This window comes from Semicossyphus pulcher, unplaced genomic scaffold (genome assembly GCF_022749685.1).
Source record: "Semicossyphus pulcher isolate SPU_LCO1_2020_fin unplaced genomic scaffold, fSemPul1.0.p SCAF_2, whole genome shotgun sequence".
Lineage (NCBI taxonomy): Eukaryota > Metazoa > Chordata > Actinopteri > Labriformes > Labridae > Semicossyphus > Semicossyphus pulcher.
The window spans coordinates 16,389,692-16,405,141 of record NW_027211693.1 but is presented as its reverse complement, the minus strand read 5'-3'; the positions used below and the strand labels follow the sequence as shown (position 1 = coordinate 16,405,141).

The following is a 15,450-nucleotide window of genomic DNA, read 5'->3' as shown; positions in this document are numbered from 1 at the left end:
TGCATGATCGTAACACAGGCAGAGCGCACAAAGTGAATTTTATGAATGAAAACGCGTTGTTACGTATCCTTGAGCATTTTAAGTGCGTATACGGAAATCTGGGACCTTTCCTACTGGGTATACGGCGTATACCTGCGTATCACGTAGACTACACCACTGGGAAGGGGGCCGCACAGGGCTGCAGTGATTAGCCCTGTTGCCTCACAGCTAGAGGGTTCCTGGTTCAAACCCCAGTTTGGACGAAGTGGGTCTTTCTGCGTGGAGTCTGCCTCCGAGTACTCCGGCTTCCTCCCGCAGTCAAAAGACATGCTCATAGGTGTGAAAGGTTGTCCATCTCTATACCCCGCCTCTCGCCCAATGACAGCTGGGATAGACTCCAGCCCCCCCGCAACGCCCAACAGGATAAGCGGTAGGCTACAGATAATGGACGGATGGATGATTACTGAAAGCTATAGCGATATTGTTTTGCCAACAAATATCAGTGTTGTCATAGAATGTGACAATGTGAATAATCAAACTTATAATGTTTGCTTCATTGTGCCATAAGGCTATAAAACCATAGAATAACAGATGAAGCACGCCTGATGCTGAAGTACTGGACTCATTTAACATCATCATTCTAAACCTAAAGCGTGGTGCTCTGCAGAGATGCTGCAATGGAGGTTAGCTTAAATCCTATTTAGTCCTCTGCCCTGAGAGCTGTGCCATTATGTGAAGATCCCATAAAGAGGCATCTGATTGAATCACTCCTTGTTACTAAGGAGATGTGTGGGACTAGATGAGATGCTATAGGTTACATGGACAATCAGGTGTTTGATTGAAGGGAGCAAAGGACCTAATGTTGGACATTTCTTGATTTCTATAATGATCCATAGAAATAAGACTATAGATGTTGAATGAAGAGATCATTTATAGCTATATGCAACCCTCATAATGATGTTCTTTGGTGTGTCTCCTCTAATATCATCTATATAAAAATAGAAAATACTGTTTTCGTATCTTCTCATGCAAACGTGTATAAAACGTGCCAGACAGGCTCGTGAAACGCACTTGCACATCCACAACAAAAGGGGGAAAACGGATGGGAGGGGGTCGCTGACAGGCTCCAGCGAGGGGGAGATTTCAGTGCAGGTGTCCTTGGTGTGTTTTTTTTTTCTCCCTCTTCTGACACCTCGGAGACAAGACCCGACCGTAAGTAGCCTAAAACTGATGAGGAGGACTCAAAGCTGATAAAATACTAATAAATGTCTGGTGTGCCATGAAATCCGAAAAGAGCAGAGAGGGAGAGATATGCTCGTCTGGATGAGAGACCCCCGCTGGGTGAAGACACGCAGCGTATGTTAGCTGAGCCGTGAAAGCTCGCTGCCATTGACTGGAGACTGAGGCTGAGATGGGAGAGAAACGATGGGAAGAGCGCGCGGGAGGAGAGTGAGCATCATCCTCCAGCAAAACATCGCTTCACTGATCATTTCAAGGTATTATACATCATTTACAGATTAGCAATCCGCGGTATTTGCCACCGTCTGGACACTGTCAATCGATGATGATGACGGCTTGAACGGTGGCATTTATTGTCGCCAGACAAATTCCATTTTTCACTCTGCAGATGTGGGCGTCAAAGAGAATAAGGCCTGAATCGGTGAGTGACGGGATTAATCACTGATCACGATGAATAACGAATAAGTGATGGTCACTTGCAGCATTACAGGCGACTCATGGATGAGTCTACTCGACTGTGTTCACGTTTAATAGGTGGTGGTCTGTGTTAGGTGGGCTGCATTTGAGAACAATGTGAGATTCTCGTAGGATTTTACACCTGAAATCCGCTGAAAAAAAGAACACCCACAGCAGCTCATTGAAAACCTTCTCTCCTTTTACTCTGCTGATCAACATGGGACTAACCTGACTTCAACACCTGGTCAACACCTTTGCTGGATGTGAGACCACACATGCACCACCATCGGACAAACAATGTCAAGCTTTCAGGAGCCCACTGTGGGCACTAATTTCACTGATGTACCCTGGGAACCTGGTTTCTCCAGCACAAGTCATGACCCAGTCTGGTCCTCCACTGCTAACAGCGTGGTGAAGATGCTGCTCATATCTCTTATTGTGTGCGTGTCCCTGTTTGGGAACGTCGTGGTTCTGCTGGTGTTCCAGAGGAAGCCTCAGCTTCTTCACGTGGCCAACCGCTTCGTCCTCAACCTTCTCCTGGCAGACCTTCTCCAGACCGTATTAGTCATGCCCTTTGCCATCGCGGCCACTGTGCCGGGTGTGTGGCCCCTGGATGCCCGACTGTGCCAGGCTCTGGTGGTGCTTATGCACCTTTTTGCGTTTGCTGGAGTTAACACCATCATTGTTGTCTCTGTGGATCGCTACCTGGCCATCATCCACCCTCTCTCCTATCCCACCCGCATGACCCCTCACTTGGGCACCAACCTGATCATCTGCACCTGGGTGCTTAGTTTCCTGCAGAGTACGCCACCCCTCTACGGCTGGGGGGCCATCGACTTTGACCGCCATCACAACGTTTGCTCAGTGGTGTGGTCCTCCAGCCTGTCCTACTCTGCTGTGGTGTCCACCTTCTCCTTCTGGCTGCCGGTGCTCATCATGCTCGGATGTTATTGGATGGTTTTCAGGGCAGCTCGAAGGCAAAACGCACTTGTGCATCCTATACAGACGCAATCCTACTCCCAGCCCTGCCCACAGGACTTCCAGGGACCTAGCAGTCCACAGCGACAGCCCCAACCCCAGCCCCAGCAGGCCACTTCACCTGATGGGCCCTACTCAGCAAAGGGGTACCCTGTTCGAGTTAGACACAGACGCTTCCACTACCACTGCAAGGCAGCTCGGGTAGTTTTCGTGATCATGGCGTCATATATCCTCAGCATGGGGCCTTACAGCATCCTAAACACTATATCTATAAGTGCCAGAGCAGCTGTGCCCCCCTGGCTGTCCTCCCTCGCCCTTGTGCTCTTCTTTTTGCAGTGCTGCCTCCACCCATACATTTACGGTTACATGCACCGTAGCGTGAGGAAGGAATTCCTGGCATTGCTCTGCGGGCTGTTCTGCAAACAGGGCCGTCCCCGCCAGAGCTCTGCCGGGGAGAGCTGCTTCACGACTACAGAGGGACGTTTCCGAGCCAACTCTCATCTGCCCAGCCTGACCGCCCGAGTCTTACCTCTGCGGACTTGGGAAGAGTGCACGACGTCGTCCTCTCCCGCCTGCGAGAGGAAGTCGAGGGACAGCCGTAAAGAGACCATCTCTACCAGCATCAGCTCTGAGAGGGAGCTCACAGTCCACAGCAAACAAAGCACTTAGACTACCTTGATTAGTCTTTGGACAGACCATACTTGCTGTTACTTGAAGAGCTTGTCCTACATTGTGTTCACACATAAGCGAATAGGCCAACAGGGTTGTTCATTCTGAAGTTCCTTGCATTAGGAGTAGTGGTAGTAACTACTTGATTACCAACATAATTATCTATTTTGTCATAAACTTGCTAAAATGCTCAACCTAATTAATTTAAATCAATCTCCATCTTTTAACATTATGAATGTATAATATACCGGCTGTGTGAATGACATCCTAAACAATGACTACTGACTGCTTTATTAAGACTTAGTCAGACTTTAAACACACATTGTTTTCTTCATGAGTGCAGTTTTAAGAGTTGCCAGATGTGGTAGGTAAGTCTGAATGTTTGCTGCTGGTTTTGTCTCTACAAACCACAATGACTATTTTAAATGTATGCTAATATTGTCTGGGCACCTTTTATGTAAATTGACCTTTAAATCAATCTAGGTTTGAAAAAGATTTGTTCTAAAGTAAATCCAGAAACAACACTTTATTTTGTGTATGTCACGTGTGCAAGTCTATTGTCAAACCAGTTTGTCTAACCTGTACTTGCAGTGTCAAGAAAGATATTGTGTTTGCTGAAAGTGGTAGGTGCTGACCCTTTTGCTGTAATTACGGGCCAGAGGCGTCTCTGATAAAGTATTGAGCTGCAGTATCTGCACAATTTCTCCTTTAAACTTATTGTGTGTTGTACTATCTGTGATCCTGCCTGAGGGGCACAGGATGTACTGTCCTTGTGTTAGTTGCAGGCAAGCTACGCCTGCAACTAATGAACTCAGGGTATGCTTGAGGACAAATATGTAGATCCCATCCCTGTTCTTCTTGTTTGGCGAGTGGATGTGTATGTTTGTGTGCCTGTCAAAGTAGGTATTCTAAGTCTCAAAGCGCCTTAGTCTCAATAGATATGTGATATATTGTTCTGCCTGTTACACATCACAGACAGAAGTTGGCGACTCCCTCGGCCTAATGGGAACGGCCACATTGTCTTAGCCTCTTCATTTCCTCTCACTCTCAGTCAAACAAGGTGCATCTTCAAATGTGCCGCTGTATATTTGGACTGCATTTGTGATGTCAGCCTTTCTCTGAGGAAGCACAGTATTTCTGTTCAAAAGATGCAGCGACTAGAGAGGCAGGTGTGATAAAAAATAGAACTTATTCATTGTAAGCTACATGCCACAAGATATTATGAGATATCAAAGTACATGTAGGTTTGTAAAGATACCTCCTGATACTATATTTGTAATAGAAAAACTGTTAAGAGCCACGGCGAGGATGAGCACTTATATAAGTGTTATATGCTCGCAGTGACTCATCTCAGAGAAAGCCATTGAGTAAATCGAGTAGATGTGTTGCCAAATGATGTCAGGTGCATCACAACATTATGTGCATTATATGAAAAGTGTCTCTAGACTCCACTTTGTCATGTTTTTGTAACTTTTTGAGAAAGAGAAAAAAATATCTAGCAGAATGAGCCAAGTTGCTCCCAGTGTGTTATTATTTCATTATTAATAGGCTAAATGATGGTGTTCTGGGAAACAGTTCACCGGCCTGACGTGGATTTGAGCCTTGGTTTAGTCAAAAGTTATCCATGCTACAGTGTTTGAAACGACAATCAAACTTGAACACTAAGTTTGTTATAGGGTTGCGCTGTAAAGCAAAAAGGGGAACAGTAAAGTTTGTAATGAAATGTGTCCTGAAATAAGAGATTATGTTTTTAAGTGCTTTAAAACTACATATTTTTGTGATTTTTATTGTGATTTTGAATTATTTCTGGTTTCATTATCCAACATTAAAGATGTCTGTTGTTTAATAAAAGTGAGTAAATTGTAATGCGTGTAAAATGTTATATTCAACTTTAACTGCTTGTTGGCAATAGGTGTGCGTTGGCGTATTGTGGAAGAACTCCCTGCCCTTGTCAACAAATGCCTGTCTTTAGATATAATGAGCAGAATCTTTAAACATAAACTTACAGGAATGATTCAGTTTGACACCAGGCAAAGCAACACTGTGTAAAAGTGTGCAGGGGAATTGAGTAAGGCATAATAAAAGGAAATTACACGAATAAAAGACATTAAATAAATGCATCGAGTGAGAGCTACCTTGGGTCATGTTAGGACAGTTGTAAGTACTCGGACAATGTGTCGATTTTTTTAATACATAAACCAAAACCAGCATTTGTATTAAATTTCTACATTTTAAAAGCTACAATTCAGAAAGGCAAGTAATGCATGAGCATTCAGCTGAAAACATTGAATGCAATTATCTACAGGAGATCTAAATAATTACACGTCATCCTGAAAGATGCAAAGATAATTAGGAACATGTGGGTAGTGAGTAAAAGGAAGAATGTGATCAGGCAATGAATTGAGCAATACACACTATTTGCTGCATGTATTAAGACTGTTTTATTCTAACAGTTACTGTCTCCTCTATGTATGCTCTTTCTGCTTTGTGGTTTGGTTTCAGAACACCATAACCTTAAAAGTAAGTTTTATTGTAAATTGTTAACAGGTGCATTCTAGTGGCTCAAAGAAAGAAAGGCCTTCGTTTTGAATTCATGGCATTTATTTGTAAAAATGTTATCACCTTGGGTGATGACTCCACACTGCTTGAAGCACAAGTCAGCAGTGTTTTACGTAATTAAAGTTCAGCAAACCACTTAAAATCTAAAAGGGTGAATCTCAATGGTGCATATGTACTTTACCAGTTAATTGAAAGACTGTTCTAACTAGGTGAGGAAAACTCAAATGCAGCCAGCCATCACATACAAAAGAAAGGACATGTATGTATCATAGCAATGATGTGTTTTATAGTGTTTTATATAATTTCTGAACTACATTACAAGCTGATGATTAAGGATTCGTAGCCCCATGTTTACCTTAAAAAAGAAAGGAAGAAAATAAACTACAGAAGGTTTCATAATGGTGACAATCTTTAAGTAGCATTCTCTCGCGCACTCTCTTTATACAGTATATGTACATATTTTTTTCCACCATCAGTACATGTAACGGAAAACAAAACATTAAGCCGTGAGGGAATAGAAAAGCAAAATACAGAACATTTTACTGTCTTAAGAAAAAATTTAAATAAAAACATTTTAGCATTTCTTGTTAAACCCACCAAAACAAACTGCTCACAAGGACAGCTAGACCATTGGAACCCACACTGATTTTCAAGGAGCCACTCAAAGTATTACTGCTGGACAGTGAACACAAAATTATATTTTATCTTAAAAAGAAAAACAGCAACATAAGTTTAAAGCACAAAAGAGGACGGGCTCTGCTCTTCGGGTCTTTTCTATGATAAGTGATGGTTTCAGTTCAGGTCCATTCGAACCACTTTATCACACAGCCAGCACTGAGGAGGGCAGTACTGCGACATCAAGGAGTCAGTCTCTCTCTCTGTCCTCTAGTCCACCTTGACCACACTGTAGATCTTATTTACAAACCAGAAGCAGGCAAAGAAGCCAATTGTACCTGGAAAGAAAAGACAGGTTAGAGGAATGATTCGATAAATGTTGGAACAAAAGGAGAAGAATAACATAAATGCAAGCAACTGCTTTGGAAAAGATCCAAGTGGGACTAGCTGCTTTCGCACACTCTGTTAAGGACATATGAAAGGCCACAAGATCCACAAGAACATGTGAACATTTACAGCTACCTTGTTAAAAATGTTGAAAACTTGAACTTAACCTTTATCTAAGAAACTATTTTGACAGGTTAGGGTAGATATCTTTCGAAGAAGTCAGAAAAACTAGTGCAAGCACTTCCCTTAAAATCAAGACACCAGATCAAAATCCGGGATCAATTCATGCAAGTCTACAAGTCCTATCTGACTGCTCAGTGGGGGACCTATCCCGAAATAAGTTGGGATAAGTTGACAAAACAGACAAGGAAATAAAATCTTAAAATGTGGAGAGATTAGGATTATTTAGATCTAAACTGGAAGCAAGGAGGGAAACTGATCGTCTTTTCCTTGAATGCTTGGATTATTTCTAAGTGATAATCTTTTGACATCTCTTCCCCTTGCTACTTACAGCTCTGCCTTAAGATAGTGTCAAGCAGGGCTACATGCTTACTTTTATCTGGACTTATGACAGTACAACACCAGAAAAAGTGTCATCATCTGACATCATGGCAAGCAGCAGCATTAACACCCAGGCTGTTAATCTAGCCCTGTATATGGTCCTTTTTCTTCACGCACACACACACACACACACACACACGCAACCCTAGTCTAACATGAGTAGGTGTGTGCATGAGAGCTGGACAGGGAGAGTGCTGTTACCATGTCAACATGTGTCAATCTCTGTCTCTTTGAAACATGGAGACAAAAGCGGCCGCAATGTTCTGTTCATCCTAGCTGTGTGATAACATGTGTGGTACATAGATCTGCACAACCTCTGCCACAAGGCTGCTGGACTTTAAGTGCAAGCACAGACTGGGCAGGATTCCTGATTACATATAGACTAGCTATTATCCATGGCAACGAGTGAATGTGGTGCCTGAATCTTTTTATCTACAGGAAAAAGAAACTCCCTGATAAAACTAGGTTCTGCCTCTTCAAACAGCAAATGTGAGGCAACAAAATCAACCCAAATAAGTCTGCGAAACTGGATCAGACCAAGAGGGACTTTGAACATTTCCCTCCGTGTATCTGATTGTCATCAAACTTAAAGCAAAGATTAACCACTGCACATAAACTGCTTTTTAACTGCATTTGATTCAGGGTCACAAATAAAGAAGGCCAAGGCTTGGCTTTAATTAAATGACAAAGTAAAGACACATTGCATAATACTCTGAAGTACTTCCTGGAGTTTTATGCCACCAGACCGGGATAGAGATCCTGAATCCTGAGTGTGACTGGTAGCGTCACTTTACAAACACTGAGAAAAGCAAACAGAGCTAATGCCATTCATTTCAACACACTGCACACTCTATTCTGCCTGACATAAAGTAAGCTATCACTTATGATGCTTTCAGTACAAAGTGAACCAAGCAGCTGATGAAAAGGTGACATCCTGGTATCACTTCTATGTGTTAAAAAAGGCAGGAAATCACTGGGGCTCAAGCTTTACTCAAAGCCTCACCTGTGAAGAGGAAGAAGATGAGGACCATAATCAATGTGTATCCAAAGTAGAGGATGGTGCTGGCCGCTCCAATTATTTGCAGTTTGGAGAAGAAGTAATGCACAGCATAGATGAATAGGTAGACCGCTGTGAAGCCGCTCGTCAGGAAGGAACGCCACCACCAATGGTAGTCCTGGAATCACATTATGAAAGATTATATGCAAGGCTGCAAAGCAAGGCAGATGTTTTTAGGATCTTTAGAAACTTTAGATATTTCCTTTTGTATTTAGGACTGTAACGCAACAACAATAGTTTATGCTATCAATGAATTCATTTTTTAAGTAGTCAGATACCTCAGCACAGAGGTGGAAGTAGCAGAGCAGGATTGTGGCCTCGGAGCAGGTGATGAGTAGAATAATGAAAACCAGAAACAGGAATCCAAACATGTAGTACATCTGATGAGACCTGAAAGAGAAACAAGCAAACATTTGGTCCCTGAGAGCACAAAGGGCAGTGGCAGTTCGAAACAAGAATGGCAGACAGAACTGGACAGACTACATTCTTGGCTTCTCACCAGATGCTGTTGAGGATGAAGAAAAGCTGAATGAAGATGCAACCAAACGGCAGGATGCCACCCATAACTATACCAGGAATGGGCTTTGTGAAAAAGGACTGCTCAGGAATTTGACGGGGGATTTGGTTTGTCCGCACTGGTTGCTCGATAGCCTGCGCAGGATCAGGAGGAACAGTTAGAAACTCTTTAACATTTTATTCATTCAATTATTTCAACTTTTAGACTTAAGAGGTCTAACTCACGGCCTTCTTGAATCCAAAGTAGGCACCAACAAAGGTGAGGGGCACAGAGATCCCAAACCACAGAGCCAAAATGGCCACCAGAGTGCCAAAGGGAATTGCTGCTGAGGAACCCTCCACCCAAAGGATCAGGTTCATCAGGAAGAAGTCAGCAAACACAATACTGTGGAGGAAAGAAAGACATGTGAGATGTATTGAAGTCGTGCCTAAGAGAAAATAAGGATACATACACGTCACATCACATTTTACTCCAAGCACACAGAGCAGAAATTAAGAACGAAAATTAGTCAAATGAACGAAAAAAAACAAAGTAAGCGCAGAAAATGAACTTACCCTGGGCACAAGAGTGCTGTCAGCAAGACGTTTGTCTTCCACTTTTCACCACCAAATGCTGTAAGCAGAAACAGAAATGAATGAGGATATCATTTAAGATCACACTTGCGTTACGCTATCTGAGTTGACTTTGCCACTAAACTTACTTTTGTAAAGGCGTGCAGACACATAACCAGCAGGCGTTCCCAGCAGCACCCAGAGGACCACAGAGCATGTCATGAGAGCCCCTCTGTTGGCCGGTGACAGGAAACCCAGACAGGCCAGGACTGCAGGGGGGGCAAACAGGCATCAGTACACGCATTCAGACATACCAGCGGAACTGCAAACCCAGGACTGAAATATAAGTTAACTTTGACGATGCAAATGCCTATAGGAATGTTTTCTGGGTTAATAAAGCAGTTTGCTATATTTCAGAGGCATATATATCTTATATTTTAATTTTAATTTTCACATGCTTTCTGTTGTAGTGAGGCAGTCTTTTAGTATAATGCCAGCTGCAAAAATAGATACATTAGTGTAACAAATAAGTGCAAACAAAATGTGACATTGTTGCTATTCCTTGCCGTGGTGAATCCTGATGGAATTGAGTGATAGGAATAATACTAAAAATAATATATATTGTAAAATGGTGCTTACAGAGTGTAATGAATGTCATGATGAAGATCTGGGTGCCCTGTCCGAGGAACACAGACAGCAGCATGCCTTTCCTGGGGGGACGGAAAACGTCCCCGTGCACCTGCTTCCACCCGGACTCCTCCTGTGCATCCTCCTAGAAGCGGGGGCAGACAGCAATACAGCAACAGTCACAATCAAGGAAGAAGATAACATGCAAGTGATAAAAGTTAAAGGTTAACCAACCACCAAGAAGTGAATGCTACTTCACTATCTGACATGTGCCAGGAGAGCAAAATAAAGTGAAGAGTGAGAACACTCAATGTACCAAAAGTTGTAAAATTTGGGGTGAAAACTCAGCATAAAGTATCTGAAAGGTTAGTAAGTTGCAGCTTTAAGCTATTAAAAAATAAATACAAATATCCACCCCACATTCTACATACTGTTGTAATGTGCTTGTGGGAATCACATACCCAAACACCTGATTTAAAAACCGCAACATGTTCTGTTCAAAACAGCTTTGGACAAGCTTACATAGGGTATTGAGGATTTTTCCTTGGTCGTGGGAAGCTTTATCAAGTCAGCCTGTAAAATGTAACAAAATATTTACAATTCTGGGTGCTGTGCAGCCAGTGTGCTGATGAAAATGTCAAGTAAATTCTCTGCCAGCTGAAAACCACAACCAATATTTGTGAATTGAGATACAAAAACATTATGAAAAATATATAACCACATTTAAACTCCTATAACATAACCTCAATAATTTAGTCATCTAGCAATATATAAGGCTTACATGGCACCAGCCACATTGAATAGCTCATTTCCATGGCTGCAACATGGTGCCCTGCAGTACACACTTAAGACCTATTGACAGTCACACTAAACCATCCAGAGATTCATCTGTTTGTGGTGTATTTCTAGCAACTGCATCCTCAAGAAATCCTTACTTGTATGTTTGTGCTTCACATATACACATATGAATCGTCTCCAGCTAACAGAGATATAAACAACGCCTTTACCTGGTCAACTTGGTTGTATCTGGCAATGTCCTTGTGCAGGGTTCTCAGCATGATCATGGCAACCATACCAGACAGGAAGAGGACGATGACCAAGGAGTTCATGATGCTGAACAAACACAAGACATCAATTAACAAATTTAAAGACCCAGGAAGTATAAGGAAGAGTGTTTATGTGGTGCACCATGCAAAGATTACTTTCGTACCTGAACCACTGGATGTTGGTGTGAGGCATGGAGACCAGGATGTAGTCCCACCTAGAGGCCCACTTGATAGAATCTTTTTGCTGTTTAAGGAAGTAAAATTATTGTAAGAAATCATCACACACAAACTTCATTTTTCTAATAAGAATATACATTTTTTTATACAAGTTAAATAATACAATCGGTCAAATAGGTTGGATGCCTACCTCAAATGTGACAGAGTAGGAGTAAGTTACCGACACATCATTGTCAAACTCCCCAGGGACCTCCATTGGGTTACTACCTTCTTCACAATTGGTGGGGAGGTGGTTCTCATCCTCATATCTGATACTGTTGAGCAACATTAATGAACATTAATAAATAAAAAAATTAATAAAATAAATTGCAATATGTTGAGTTGGATTAAACATACACACATATTGTGGCATCATATCTTTCTACTAAAAACCACAATTACCTCATTGGCTTTAGAGTGGCAGCAACCAGCCGAGCCCCTCTCCATCCTTCTGATCCTCCACTGTGGTAGCTGATCGTGATGTCCACGTGGTTGAAGACGTAAAATGTGTTCTTCTTGTTGAACTCAGCCTGAAAAAAAACTCGATGTTAGGTTCTTGAAGTCCTCAGAGGAACATTTGTATGTTGTTTAGTATCTTCTATGCTGTATATTATTAGATTACTTCATGCTTCGGGGTCATCCTACATATGTGATTTGTACTATTCTATATTTGTATCCCATCTATGACCTTTCATCAATAATTACATTAAAGATTGTTCCATAGTGTTTTCATAAGTATTCTTAAATACTTTAGACTTTAATAGACAGGACATTTTGAATCAAGGGCGAAATTGAGTATTGAAGATTCTTATATGCTCTAAATACTCACTGAAATGACTTTTTACGACTTCACAACCATATGACCAATAAGGTGAGACTTAATTTCAACGTAAGTACACATTCATACACAGAATTAACAACTCACATTGATAACACATGCATCTTTAGCTCTGCCATCTGCTGTAACAAGGCAGCCAATGGGGAAGCCTGGGTTGCAGTAATTCTGTCCATCTTCCACTTCATAGCACCATGTCACCGGCATGTTGTCAATGATCCTGGGGAAAAAATGTTTACCTTATTAAGTGTCTTGATAAATGCAGTGTGTGCTAATGTATGTTTGATTTAACATCATTGCTGTTTAGTGTTTTCATAATGTCTCACTAACCAATGGTGCTGGTAATTCAGCTGCATTCCCATCTTAAGAAAATCCAGTTTGGTGGCATCCTCCTGGCTGCCTTTCTTGTAGGTTTTTGTGCACACTTTCTGGCATTTCTGATTTTGTTTGAAGTTGAACTAAGGACAGAGAAGTCATTTTTCATCCACACAATACATTCAGCATATGGAACCTATATGAAATCTAAAAATAAGCAACAGCATAAACACCATGCAGGCTTCGATTTTCTAATGAACACCCACCTTGTATGGTGAAGACTCAATTCTTTCACCAAACAGCACCTGTCCAAGATTCTCAGAAGGCCTCCTCTCTGTGACATCTTTGCAAAAGTCAAACCTTTAACAAATTTACAGAATACGATATTGAGATGTAAAACATACTGTATATCCAGACATGACACAAATTACATTAAGCCAGAACTAAATGTTACTTACACATCATACTCATAAGGCAGGACCGACTCCACTGAGTCCAGGCGATTGACAAACAGTTCAATCTTTGTCTGTAAAGAAGTAAAAAACAGTTAGTCTTTTAGAACCCTGCACAAAATCTGTGCTGCGTGAGTACTAAACAAGTTACAGATCATTTACACAACTAATGTAAATAAGGAAAAAATGACTCAATCTTAACTGAATACGACCTAATACAAAGGAAGAAAATAATATTTGTTAATTTGATCTACACATCCGAAAGGGAGTGGGAAGAAGTACAAAATTATTAAATCCCACCCCTTCTCCCTCATCATTCATCGATTATATAAATAAGGAAGCTGACAAACCTATACATTAATTTTCTTAAACTTATTCAAATATATATTATTTATAACCAATCACTATTGTCTTACAAGACAAAAAGTAATTAATTATATGTTTATGATTATCATATTGACTAGTTACCTACTTCTATTTGAAAATATGGATATATATATATATATATATATATAATACATACTATTCTTATACATTTATATATATGTGTACCCACATATCCATAGACAATTATCTACATTATTTGTCATTATACATTGTTTGACTCAGTGTAAATTTGCTTACAATATAAATATAGATTGGTGGAAGCCTGACACCCCAGAAGGTATATATTTAGAAATGAATATCCCTTTTGCACTAACAGCGAGTGCCAAAAAGCAAACAAAACAATTGCCAGTGCATTATCATAGTATGCCAGTGCTCCGGTTCCAGGTTATAGCCGGGGCCTGTGGAGAAGACTGGCTAGCTAGCAAGATTAAGGAGGCAAATAACTTTAACTACGTACGTAAAATCTACGTATAGCAACAACTGCATTACATTAGGAACGAATTGTGAGTCTTAAGAATCCCCTTACCTGACAATCTTCACCACCTTTGCCTTCTTCACAAAAACTCACTGGGGCTAAACCCGGAAGATAAAACGCCGAGCAAGACGAAAAATACGAGACTAGAGAAAAAACCAGGAGGAAACCAAAGTGTATCCGCTTCTTCATTTTATCCCGTACACGGTTATTCGAAGACTTTGTATACTTATATCGAAGGAGAGTGTTCCTCCTTCTAAGAGACAGGAATGTTTGCTAGCTTCTGTATACTGTTAGCTAGGTCTTTCTACCGGGACGCAGGGGCTGAGCTAACCTGTCTAACGAAACCAGCATCCGTGACGTCCAGCTAGGTCAAGCTATGCGGAAGCCACAAAGTAACTCCCAGAAGTCATATGATTTTAGTTTCAAAATAAACACGGAAGTTTAGTAGCCTTTTTAATTATTCAAATCCACACAGACACAGCCTATGCACATATGTCCTATACTTTTTGATAGACTTATTTTTATCAATACACATAACAAATACGATTATTAATACTATATGTTTTAAATGGAGAAACGCAAAAATCGCCCATGCTTTTATTGTGAAAGGTTAACAGTCGGACGTCATGTTCTCTTTGAACGTCTTGACGCATTTGACACCGTGGAAGTAACACTGACGTTGCTTATCGTTTCCTCCATTAACATCCTTGTTTTCTGTCCCTGCCAACAGTGCTGGGTATTACACTACACATACTTGTGAAAGCCGGTCAAACAAAGAATTGATTATGAAATTATTCTGGCAGTAGCTCCAAAGAGATCGTAAGGAAAGGGAGAAACCCATGGGCAAACTGGGCAAAATACGTTAAATTCGTTCTTCAAATGGCGATGTAGAAGAATCCTAACTGGTCTGACAATTTATATATATATTTTAGATCTTAATTAATATGAGGGTATAGGCTACCTATCAAAATTTACCCATCAATCACTTCTTAATTAAAGGTTGCACAAAAAAAGGATTCCCGGTGTATTTTTGAACAGCCAATTCCTGCTTTGCCTGTTTGGTCGTTAATCCTATTTACAGTCCGTTTGTGTAACCAATTGCCAGTAGGCTACACAGACACCAGATTCTGTAATAAGCTACCGGTCTGACCAGATCTCTGACTGGCTCATGATGAAAGTCAAGTAATCTTTATTTTAAGAAGGATTGCACATGGGTACAAGTTCTTGAAGGCTATACTGCATTTCATTTTATTCTCCAGTACAAATAAGGCAGAAACCTCGAGCAGAACCAGGCTTATGTTGAGTGACTGAAATAGCCAAAAAGTGGGATAGAGGGAGATGCAGTACAGACAGGCAAAGAGAGCAACAGCAATAAAATATATCCTTGTTAGAACAACAGATAATACAGACCTGGTTACAATGTCAATAATAATAATGGCACAACTGTGTTAGCAAGAACAACATAGTAATGATAATTGTAACAGAATGGGGATATGATCTGTTGGAGAAAAATGTCTCTGTGCTCAATT

At 41.0% G+C, this 15,450-nt stretch overlaps 2 protein-coding genes across 3 annotated transcripts; one reads left to right on the top strand and one right to left on the bottom strand.

Annotated features, from left to right (window-relative positions):
* The first annotated feature begins 1,971 nt into the window (after positions 1–1,971).
* On the top strand, positions 1,972–5,234 carry gpr101 (G protein-coupled receptor 101). The gene has a single exon (XM_069670346.1). It carries the CDS (start codon positions 1,972–1,974, stop codon positions 3,319–3,321), a length of 1,350 nt encoding a protein of 449 aa, XP_069526447.1. The 3' UTR covers positions 3,322–5,234.
* Positions 5,235–5,904: 670 nt separating this feature from the next.
* tm9sf5 (transmembrane 9 superfamily protein member 5) lies at positions 5,905–14,280 on the bottom strand. 2 transcript variants are annotated; one of them, XM_069669983.1, is made up of 18 exons: positions 13,973–14,280; positions 13,066–13,133; positions 12,874–12,967; positions 12,623–12,750; positions 12,383–12,512; positions 11,860–11,987; positions 11,609–11,732; positions 11,406–11,485; positions 11,203–11,308; positions 10,718–10,768; positions 10,208–10,340; positions 9,718–9,837; positions 9,572–9,629; positions 9,242–9,401; positions 9,000–9,151; positions 8,779–8,890; positions 8,447–8,618; positions 5,905–6,833 (listed from the first exon to the last, which is right to left on the bottom strand). In XM_069669983.1, the coding sequence occupies exons 1-18, from the start codon at positions 14,108–14,110 to the stop codon at positions 6,766–6,768; spliced, it is 2,022 nt and encodes a 673-aa protein (XP_069526084.1). In that variant the 5' UTR covers positions 14,111–14,280; the 3' UTR covers positions 5,905–6,765. The 2 variants fall into 2 exon arrangements, with proteins under 2 accessions (XP_069526084.1, XP_069526085.1); XM_069669984.1 differs by lacking the exon at positions 10,718–10,768.
* Positions 14,281–15,450: the final 1,170 nt, after the last annotated feature.

What these genes read in the sequence shown, in the direction of transcription:
- tm9sf5 (XM_069669983.1), bottom strand. Translation starts at nt 14,110, where the DNA reads ATGAAGAAGCGGATACACTTTGGTTTCCTCCTGGTTTTTTCTCTAGTC. An exon ending in AAGGTGGTGAAGATTGTCAG is followed by an intron (nt 13,134 to 13,972) that starts GTAAGGGGATTC and finishes ACTTCTTTACAG; the next exon opens with ACAAAGATTGAACTGTTTGT. An exon ending in CTGAATTACCAGCACCATTG is followed by an intron (nt 12,513 to 12,622) that starts GTTAGTGAGACA and finishes TTTTTTCCCCAG; the next exon opens with GATCATTGACAACATGCCGG.
- gpr101 (XM_069670346.1), top strand. Translation starts at nt 1,972, where the DNA reads ATGTCAAGCTTTCAGGAGCCCACTGTGGGCACTAATTTCACTGATGTA.